This window comes from Empidonax traillii, unplaced genomic scaffold (assembly GCF_003031625.1).
Source record: "Empidonax traillii isolate 1590-97213 ecotype Southwest subspecies unplaced genomic scaffold, ASM303162v1 scaffold15:size5535645, whole genome shotgun sequence".
Lineage (NCBI taxonomy): Eukaryota > Metazoa > Chordata > Aves > Passeriformes > Tyrannidae > Empidonax > Empidonax traillii.
The window spans coordinates 1160695-1171578 of NW_020955208.1; the positions used below are offsets into that span (position 1 = coordinate 1160695).

Genomic DNA, 10884 nt, shown 5'->3' on the forward strand with positions numbered 1-10884 from the left:
AAGGGAAAAAGCTGGGCACACCTGAGTGCCAGATTTTATAATGCCACCCTTTTGATCTAAATCCCCTGAGTACAAGCTAATGGATAACTGGCGTATTATCACCCCCGTGACATGCAGTGGGAAAGACTAGGGATGAATGCTGTATATCCAAGGAAGTTGGCTTTCCAGCAAGCCCTGTCTTCCATTCCACTCCTGTACTGACAGCATTCCAACTGAATGTTGGATTCCCAGAAACTGACCCTGAACAGTCTGTTCTGACAACAGCAGATACAGAAATGAGCAAGTTGATGTGGTGCACTAAAATGGGACCCACCTTTGCCTGTCACATCTATGCTTTGAGCAATACTGCAGTGCCCAGAGCTCAAGTCTTGACAGAAAAATCAAATCATGGTCCTTTAGCTTGTAGCAAAGTTCTTTGCCTAAAAGCATCAGTAGCATTTACTACAAAGGCCTTTCAGCAGGGAGAGCTTCCACAAGTGCAGCCTGCACTGCTTTCCTCCTGACGACTGAACAGAAAAACAGTAGACAGGGTGCTCTTTTCACAAGTTTAATAGAGTTACAAAAGGATACCACTGCTCTATATGTAACACATGGCTAACCACATACACAGCATTGTCACTAAGGTCAACAGGGCTTGATGTACAGATACTGATCATTAGTATTTTCTCTGAAGGTACTGTCAACAGGACAAACTCTCCTTCAAGTAAAAAAGTTACTGTTTATAACTATAACATGATCCCTTGACTCAGATGCAATGACTTAGTCAAAGTTCAGTAACTGATGCTTTGCTCTTTACGTAAGGCATTCTAAGTTTCCACTCAGGCTGAACGTTTATTTCTGCTTGGCGAAATACTCTTTACTTTTCTGAACATCAGGCTTGATTGTGTCACTCCCAGGCTTCCAGCCAGCTGGGCACACTGAAACGACAAAGAATGTTCTAAGTCTTACCAGCTGCTTTCTGCAGAACACCTTTTACACAACAGCGAGGCGAAACAGCAGCTCAGAACACGTACACATCTTTGCAACATACAGATGGGGCATGCAGGGTCACACTGTGTTCAGTTTATTTTACTCTTTATTTGTTCACTGGGCAAGTGAACCAGGTGTCTGCCCAGGGATCAGGGGGTCCTTCACACGTGCACCCCCTCCCCATCCCACCTAAGGGCTTCAGAGAAGCTCAACACCAACTCCATCAGCCCAGGCCAGAGAGGCTCTGACACCCTCTCAGTACACTTATCTCCTGGCATCCAGTCAAGTCTGTATTCCCTTATCTTTAATTCACCCTGGGCCCAGTCCTCCAGTTTAACACGGAGGGGGAGAAAGCGTTAAACTGTCACTACATGGCTATCAAAAAGCCACCACGGCTCAGAGGTTTCGTGGTCTCAAATTTGCAGCCACAGCATTCCCTGTTTACAGCCACGCAGTGCTTGGTCCTTGCTCCACACAGGACTGGCAATTACAGCTGCAGCGTTCTCAGCTTCTGAGTGTTGCTACACATCTTCCTCCGGTCTATCCTGGCTCAGATGTCACTGCAGTCCTAGCTCTAAAAACTTTTGCTACTCCAAGCCACAGTAAACCCCAGAAGGCTTCATTTGCATGACATGTGACTGCTCCATCAAGTATTTGGGATGTTCCCTCACCTGACACGTTCAGAACGACTGACCCTCTTCAGGCTACACCGGAGCCACAAGAGCAGCTTATTAAAATAAAACCTGCCATTGATTTACCTGTTCTGAAGCACATTTAAGTATGCCCAGCAGCAACACGTCATTAGTTAATGACAACAGAAGACTACCAACACCTACGTAGCAATTCCGAGTTTCCAAAACTTGGTTTAAACTTTTCATCTGCGGTGCCTTTATGTTTTTCAATTCCTGCAGAAAAGCTGCCAGCCTGAATCACCTCATCACCCTTGAACTATGGGCACAGAGACTCCTCTATTTTCCCCTCACTACATATTGACAGAAAGATCAGCAGACTTTCTGGGAATCTGAATACTTTGCCCAACAGACTGCATCAAACACTGCCTTAGAACTGGTGGGCTCAACCTACCAAATCCAAGAGCAGAATCTAAATCATGCTGCTTCATGTTCTTCATCTCTGTCTCAAGTGTTTTCCGTTCAATTAGAAGGGACACAACTGCTCTGTGCTGGACAAGACATCCATCACCAAGTTGATTTAAGCGGTATCTCAACATTAGCAAGTACTCAGTGGACAATTAACCGGAACAGGATAAAGCACTACAGTGTCCTTCAACAAGCAACTTCACAGAACCAGCTGCACTTCAAGAGCTACAATGACTTGCTGTGCACAGATTGATAACGTGGACTTAGTACCTTCCACTAAACCTTGATTTAACCTGCCTACTCAATACTGCTCTTCAGAGAAAGCACTGAATTAAAATGAACAAACTCTTACCTTCTCCATGTTTGTCTGTAAACTGGAAGGCTTGGACAAGTCTGATGGTTTCATCAACAGAACGGCCAACAGGAAGATCATTGATTGTGATCTGCCTCAAGATGCCCTTGTCATCAATTATGAACAGGCCCCTAAAAAAACAAACCAACCAAACAAAAAAATCAACCCCAAAGTTAAACACAGCTTTTTGAAAGACTGAGTAGATTGAAATGAGTTTCAAAAACTCAAAGTTCAGTATTCAATTATGGCAGTAAGTGTGTCATCTAATATTACTGACTTCTTCCTAAAAACCAACACCTTTGGTGCGTGCACAGCACTGAAACATTAGCAAGTGAAAGCCTGACATTCATCAGGAACTAGGAAGGACAGGAGGTAAGTCAAAACACTGATGCAGGAAAGAAATGCTTCCTACTTAAGGAAGATCTTAGTAAAAGACAAAATGGAAGAGAAACCCAAGGAAAAAGAGTAAATTCAAAGAGAGGCATTCTTACATCCAAAAAAAAACTAAAACAAACAAAAAAAAACACAACCCAACCAGAAACAGCTCAGTCCTCCAAAGTCAGGTTAAGTTAGCAAGAATTCAGCTCCCTCAGCAATTTATACTGAACTAAAAGATAAGGCTTGGGGTTTAATTAATCTGTACTTTGATCACTAAATACCTGTAATCATTCTCATGACTATGTAGGTCTTGCATTACCAGTGTTTGCAGAAGCTCACCTGCACGATACTCCTGCACTGGTGCAGCACTGATCCAACTAGACTAAAGCACAGAAGTCCAAGCACTAAGGAGAACCAAGCAGCATCTCCCCCTGTAGGAGTGTTAGACAGCCTGAAGGAATTTACATCTGGAACAGCCAACAGCTCCAGCTTGCTGCAGGTGTTCAAGTCCTCACAAGCTCTGTGATCATCTGACATGCTCCATGTACTGCAACGCAAGACCTTATCAGCAAGTTTACCTGCTGGTGTATTTACCTGTATGCAATACCCTGATCCTCCTTCAGGACTCCGTAATCTCTGGCAATATCACGTTTTGTGTCAGAAACCAAGGGGATTTTCATGGTGCCCAACCCGCCTTGCTTCTTAGGAGTGTTGATCCTGAAAGAAGGAAGTTTAAATGTTACAAATATGGGCAGTTCGGAATGAAGGTTAAAGGTACAACAGAAACTGATCCTTTCTGCAGTATTAGTCAGTCAGCCAAGAGGCAACAGAAGAACTGACCAGTTGTGCTCAGTTCTGATCAGAAGCATCTGGCACTGCAAATACTTCCCAAGTGCCTTTGACACTTCATTAAGCAAGTTTGAATACACTCAGGATTCAGTTCCTGCAAGAACTGAGGCCAGGCAGAACATTCTATTACATTAAAATGATGATTCTCTTACCAGGCAAGGTGACAAAAGTGAGAGTCAACAGAAGCTCCAATTACTTCACAGTTGATTTTCTTGAATTCATCAGCTCTGTCACTGTATGCAATAATTTCAGTTGGACAGACAAAAGTGAAGTCCAGGGGGTAGAAGAAGAACACAACATATTTTCCTAGAAAAGCAGCATAACCAGTTAATCCCTCTCAGCCTTTCAAGAGTTATATTTGATATCAACCATTCAAATACTGATAGAGGAGAAAAGTCTTAACACAAAACTACCTGTAAAGAGTAAATGACAAACTACTCCAAAACCAGACAGTCAAATTTGCCAGGGAATGCCTGTCTCCTGACTCTACTCCCATAGGCCTGCCCAGAGAACACCTCTGGGTGTGCTACACTAGAAGACCCCGTGGCTGACAATGAAAAGAGAAATGCCACAGGTCTGAAAGCCTAAAGCCAAGGAGACATTTTAACTGAATAGGTGCTCTAGAGAAAGGGACTTCACTGGTTAAAGGAATCAATCTTCTTGCCATTGACAAAGATGGAAGAGAAGATTTTGCTGTTCCACGTAGTTTGGAGATGTTACACCAAGTCTCAGTGTGAGACACAGGGCAATAAACCTGATGCAAGATTACAGTTTAGAGGGGTTTTGTGCTAATTAGCAACAGTTATCATAGGTGGGACATCCAGTCACGCTGCTGACAGCTTCCTGCCACCACTGAGAACCACTGCCTAAGTTCCACACTTCAGTCCACTGCCAAGTGGTCACTATTACTTTGGAACCAAATCAAGATGTATCTTTAGATACCCTTCCCTCCTGCCTATGGCCAGATTATCTGTGTCACTAGAGAGGCACAAACTTACCTTTGTAGTCAGAGAGCTTGATGTCTTTGAATTGTCCATCTGGCATTACAGCCGTGGCAGTAAAGTCAGGGGCTGGTTTTCCAATGCAAGCCTTTCCTGAAGACATCTTGATTTAATCTAGACAGGAGATAACACCAACACAGTTCAGATAATGGTACCTCTGCACCAGGAAGTAAGCATTTATTGAAAGCATTTTATCAATCTAGACCGAACACCAAAGACGACTTGGCCTTGCTCCACAAGGCTTCAGAGTGACATGACTTTGTCACCTGGGTACTCAAGCCACTACAGAGATACTACCAGCACTTCAAGATGTTTGGCTCACGGCCTCCTAATGATACAGTAATGGTTATCTAAGCAGTAACAGCTCAGAGTCTGGGAAAGGGCTGGCCTAGAGCCTTAGCAGAACCCAGAAATATCTTCCCATTCCACTTGGTGGATGAGTAGAAAGTCTGTTTTTTAGACCTTCCAATGAGAAGACCCTTGTTCCATTTTACAAGGGAATTTAAGACCTCAAACTTGATCTTCCTGTTGATTCTGAAAGAAAATAACTTCTGTTAATCCCTAGGGAACAGTGCTCTGCATAACTACACACTTTAACCCTTTGAACAGTTAAACCTTTTTTTTATTTGCAACCAGAAAGAGTCGTGGTATGTGTGGAAATTGTTAACATTCTATGTTAACAATTAAAATTTCACCAAGTCTTTAATCAGTACAGCCAGGTTGTTTTCTCCTCAAGTCTATTGAAAAAATAGTAAGAGAGTAGACAAGGACAAGAGAACTCCACTTCTGGCTGCCTGCCCTAAAAGCTAGTCATCTGCAATACGCCCTGTGCAGTATTTTTGCTCACTCTGGGAATGCAGAATATCACTTTGGTATTCCAGTTGCATCCAGAGCACAATCGTTCAAATTGCCAACTCTAGAAACCTTATTTCTGCAGCTAACAAAATATTCTTCGAAGTGATTTACACTTAAGTCATTCTATACACTGCTACAAGCTCCAGCTGCCTTGGAAATAAAATAAAAAACCAACCACCTCAAAGGTTAGCATGTTGCTAAGGAAAGCCAAGTTACAAGGATTCTTCCACGTTGTGCCTGCGAGGCACTGTGCCCGTTCTAAAAAAGGTTGAGAGCACCTCATTTCTTGGCTCCTTCCCCCCTGCCAGGCACTTTGTTCCTGGAGAAACAGCCCTCCAGTCAAACGCTGAGCTTTCAAACCCCATTTACTCTTTTTAGCAACGGTTTTACCTTTGAAAGTTTCTCTCTCGCTCACCCTGGCAGTACGCAGACATTAACCATCCACCTCTCAGTTTTTATTTTGAGAAGTGCCAACGTGCTCAGCGTTTCTAAATGCCTTTTGCAACAAAGCTCCTTATCCCCATGTTCACCCCCAAGGGTTTAGTCTTCAACTGCAGCAGTCTGGGAGTGAGTCTTAAAAGGGAAGGTGGCCAGAACTAGAGGGAATTTGTAGGATGCAACTAAAGCAGCCCGGCAGTAGGACATCAATAATCCTGTACCCACAAAGGCAGGTGCAGCTCCCGAAGTGCGATTCTGCACAAAGAAGGGTGGAACAGCCACTGCACAATATTTGAAATGCCTCCAACTGGCCGGTTTTATCTTAAAAGCAAAAGCTGTGTGGCCTGGAGTGCGTGACCCCGCGTTTTGTCAGTGAATTACATTCTTTTCCGTTACTCAAGCCCAAGGTCACACTCCTGCTCAGTACTGCGCCAGTCCTCCTGCATTTGTTCCACCAGCAATCCCCTGGAGTATTTCACTAGGTGCTCAATGTCAGACAGAAGCCATCAGACTGCTCTTTGATACTTCCCCTTCCTGAACTACAAGTTATCGCCCCCATTTTAGGTAACATGAAGACCTTTTAACATCGGCGGGAGATTTCGGCTGCCTGGTACTGCAGGAGAACCATCTGCTTTCCTCGGGGCACCTACTGCGACCTGGCCAACCTTTCTGCTTTCCTGTCTGGGCTCAGCACGTGTAACGCTCGGATTTTTAGCCACAGCATTTCCTAACCCACAGAGGAACAGACCACAGAATCATTGTTGTTTCCTTTCGTTCTGGAGGAGAGCAGAATGAACGCTGTAAATCATGAACACTCGAAGCCAGTCAGAGCAACCTTTGTTGCTCACAGCCGCAGACGGCCTCAATTATCTTCAAACGCCAATTATAATGAGCCAGGCCTGCTCTCCGAACCAGCAATTCATACCTTTAGGGTGCCTCGAACAAAAGTGAAAGGCCGCGGCAAAACACACCCACTCTGCCTCCTCCAGACCGCCACAAGGACGCGGCCGAGATGCGGGAGCGGCACCGCACCGAGGGCACCGCACCGAGGGCACCGCACCGAGGGCACCGCACCGAGGGCACCGCACCGAGGGCACCGCACCGAGGGCACCGCACCGAGGGCACCGCACCGCCCACGGGCACTGCGGGGCGATCCCCGAGCCTCCCCCTGCGCCGAGGCCACCGCTACCCTGCTCTGGGGCAGGGGACACCCGGCCCCTGCCTGTCCCCGAGCCGAATCGAGCACTCGGGTGGGTTTTTTTTTCCCAAAGCTTAGAAGCGAGATGCCGACGCGCCCCTCGGGGGGAGAAGGGCCCGCTCGGCTCCCGGCAGCGCTCCCCTCGCAGGGCTCCTCCCTGTGCGGCGCTGATAAAGGCCGGGGCGGTGGAAGGACTTATCCGCCCGCTAAAAAGAAGAGGGGAACGCTGGCGGCGGGAAACGCTCGGCAGCCCCCGCAAGGCGCTCCTCTCGGGGCCGGGACGCGGCGAGCCAGGCAGGGCCAGAGCCCTGCGCGCTTCGGCTCCAAGGGCGCAGCTGCGCAGAGGGGGAGGGGAAGGCAAACGAGAAAGAAAGAAAGAAAGAAAAAAAAAAGGCCCAAAAATAAATTTAAAAAAAAAAAAAAAAAAAAAGGTAAAATAATCACTGCGCAAACGTCCCCCCCCTGCAGCGGTCCCGCACACACTCACGCGAAGCCCGGGCCGGTCCCGCACACGCAGCGCTCCCTCCTCCAGCAGCGATCCCCACACTGCGGCGGCCCCGCCGCGCCGCCCCCTTTATAGGCGCGCCGATCTCGCGAGGGACGGGCCCGGGGCAGGGGCAGGGGCAGGGCCGGTCCCTCCGCCTGCCAGGGCAGCATGACTTGGCACATCCCGGTTATCGCCGCGGGTGGAGCCCCCGCTGCTCCCCGCGCTGATAATTCCCTGCAGAGAGCGCCGGGAGGTGCCGTGGAAATATTAAATGTCGCGGCCGTAAACGACTGATGGGCTCAGTGCAAGGAGAAATTGCTTTTTTAATGCTTTCATTAACCAAGATATGACTGTTAGAAGTCCCCGGAGGGTACACAGCGCTTTGAGGGAGCATAAAAGATGACTGGCGCGTTAATTCAGGTGAATGAAGGGTTGGCCGCTGACAGAAGTAAAACAAAACCTATAAACACAGCCATCTGCATTCACGGTGCTGCTGATACTTCAGTGATACTTCAATACTGATCAATTCAGTGTGTCACAGAGGTGCGGGGTCAAATCTCCATCCTCCTGCTCTGCTTTACCCACTCCCTCCTCAACCTGCCACTCATTCCCGAGGCTTTCATTGATTCTTCCCCATCAGTGGGAACCCCGACCCAAGCCACGCAAGTCAGCAAAACCAGCTGAAAACTAAATGAGGTCTAACCTTTCAGCTTGTGGTGGAATGGAAACTCTTGGAGGATACAATTACTTCAGGAATTTTTGCATCATTCACAGGGTGAAGCTGATCTGAGGGATGTTTGGCCTCAGTGAATCCTCATAAGCATTGTGTTTGGATCCAAGAGTGAACGGAAGCAGTACTTTTTGAGGACCAAACCCCGAATTTAAATATTAAATCTTTATTAGATAATGAATACTAAAGGCCTTTAAGCACGTATCGAGGACAAAAATGCTTGCTTTAGTCAAAGGCAAGAAATGTATTTACCAACTGATTTTTACTTGCCTTTTTGCAGTTAACAGTTGTGTTTCTTATACTTGTTAAAACTTGATTATAAATTGTAATAAGGAGAAAACCACAAAGGATTAACAAACTTAAATGTCTGTAATTGAGATCGCTGTGTAGTGTTGCTGGGTGGCCAAACCCACGTGGTTATTCACCCAGAGATGGCTGGTTTTGGGATCAGATTAAATTAGTCTCAAAATAATAAAAGCAAGTAACATGCACGTGTGTACTCAGGAGAAAAAAATCTGCACTCTCTTCTTGCAAATGATTTATCTAACGCTGTTTCTATTGTTATAGCACGCTCAATCTTTTAAAGAAAGAAGTTTGCTACTTTCTTAACATCAGTGTTGTCATGAGAATTGAGGTCTATACGGTGAGATAGGTATGTACCTCACCTGTATCACCTCAGACCAGTGAAACTGTGAACAGATTAACCCCTGCAAGGTCAGGCAGTCCTAATTAAAACCTCTAGAACAATGTAGTCCTAATGCAACTCTGGCATGTTTACCAATGGACAAACCAGAAATTTCTTTCTCATGGTTTTTGACTCCTTTAATGCTTGTTACGCTCATTTCTCAAACTTTCAGGTGCACAGTGTACCCAGTATGGTATGCAGTTTGTTCCAGGTTTGTGCATAAGCACTGCATTTCCATTCATATGTCCACGGCCTCATTATTTTTGATTGATTTCTGAGCTTGTCTTTCCAAACATCGATTTTTTGGAGGTTTTGGAGTAATACATTGTCAGGGCCACTCCTTGTTCAGCGAGCACCTGGGTCTCTGCAGCTTTTTTTCAAATTTTTAGATGTAAGATGCTGTTTAAGATTAAAAAAAAAATTAAGTTTCCCAGGAAATAAAGGGCATGTCCATCCTGCAGGTGCTAGAAGGATGGAGTTCTCTCCCCACCTTGCCAGACAGGATCAGCTTGTACCTGATTAGCATGGAGCATCAGAGGCCCAGTGGCCTCTGCACCATCCACACACACAGGGACACAATAAGTAGTTCATCAATTAACAAGGAGGAGCTTGCAGGCCCTGCAGTGCCAGTGCACTGGAACTACCCAAAGTGGGAACCAAGCTGGATTTTACATCCATCACCTTGATCACAGCATCTCCTGGGTATCCTGCTTGACGTGAAAAACAAACACACTGAGGTGTGCAAAAACAAAGGCAAAGGAATGGGTCCTGTTTCAGAACACTACCACACATTTGGGTTTCCGTGCACTTTGTCAGAGGAGAATTTGAGGGGTTTGTGTCCAAGACTTCTAGATTAAGATGAATTTAGTTGGAATAGTAACATGAACTGGGTTTGGGCAATACTGGGCATGCCCCTCGGGCACGCCTGCCTTCTAAAGCCAGTGTGTGATAGCATCCTCATGCATGAATCCTGAACATACCAAACTTCCACACACAGGTGTTACTATCACGGACACAGTAAGAGTAAAACCCTAGCCACGTGGGGACAGGAAGTCAACTGAAAAGTCAACAACTGACATGTTCCCAAGCCACGGGGCATTTATGCACGAGCAGCTGGTGCACAGTCATTCTAATGAAAACAATTTCAGATCATTAAATATACAATGCACATATTTGCTTTCCTTGTTTTGCTCAAATGAAGACTGTATTTCTAGGTCAAAATGTCTTGCACTACCTCTTCCTTCTCTGCATTTCTTCTTTTTTCAATTAGCAAGCCACTACTGTATGTTTGGATAATCACTGCCTTTTGATGACAAAATGTTTTACTCTTCCTTATCTTTTCTCTTTTAATCCCTTTAATGTTACTGGAGGCTGAGGTTTGTTAAGGTTTTCACATGTGATATTTATATAAATCAAGCATCTTCTGTTGCATGAAGACTGCGGATTTTTAAATGAATTTGTGATTCACAGGGTCTCCATAAAAAGAAAGTCAGAAGTGATTCCTCCTGCTTTATTCTTTCACTTTCTCAAATTTTCTATTTTCTGTTCATTTTGTTGTCTTGTCCTTGTACTTTCCTTCCACTTTCCTGTATTTTGTCAAAACAGGCTGTGCAACAGAAAAATCTGGTCACATGCGTGCCCAAGAGATTAACTGACCTTTGTGCCTTTAAACCTCCTGAGCAGTTCAAGTCAGAACAGCAAAGAACAAATCTGCAGCAGAATTGTCTTCCTGGAAATAAATAACAGGCTCTTCTTCAAAGCCCCGCTGGAGATATATATATTGCCTTATTTCTGATCTAATCTTTTTATCTTTTCAAGTTCATTTCGAGCCTGGAGTAAAAGTCA

The 10884-nt window shown here is 45.5% G+C and overlaps 1 protein-coding gene across 1 annotated transcript; it reads right to left on the reverse strand.

The window, feature by feature from the left end:
* Positions 1–531: 531 nt before the first annotated feature.
* PRDX1 (peroxiredoxin 1) lies at positions 532–7734 on the reverse strand. The gene is made up of 6 exons (XM_027893225.1): positions 7625–7734; positions 4644–4760; positions 3798–3951; positions 3391–3513; positions 2419–2549; positions 532–917 (listed from the first exon to the last, which is right to left on the reverse strand). The coding sequence occupies exons 2-6, from the start codon at positions 4747–4749 to the stop codon at positions 832–834; spliced, it is 600 nt and encodes a 199-aa protein (XP_027749026.1). The 5' UTR covers positions 4750–4760; positions 7625–7734; the 3' UTR covers positions 532–831.
* Positions 7735–10884: the final 3150 nt, after the last annotated feature.

Coding starts and splice junctions, on each gene's coding strand:
- PRDX1 (XM_027893225.1), bottom strand. CDS start 4,749: ATGTCTTCAGGAAAGGCTTGCATTGGAAAACCAGCCCCTGACTTTACT. Junction 2,550..3,390: donor GATCAGGGTATTGCATACAG/GTAAATACACCA, acceptor TTGTTTTTTTAG/GGGCCTGTTCATAATTGATG. Junction 918..2,418: donor TACAGACAAACATGGAGAAG/GTAAGAGTTTGT, acceptor TTGTCGTTTCAG/TGTGCCCAGCTGGCTGGAAG.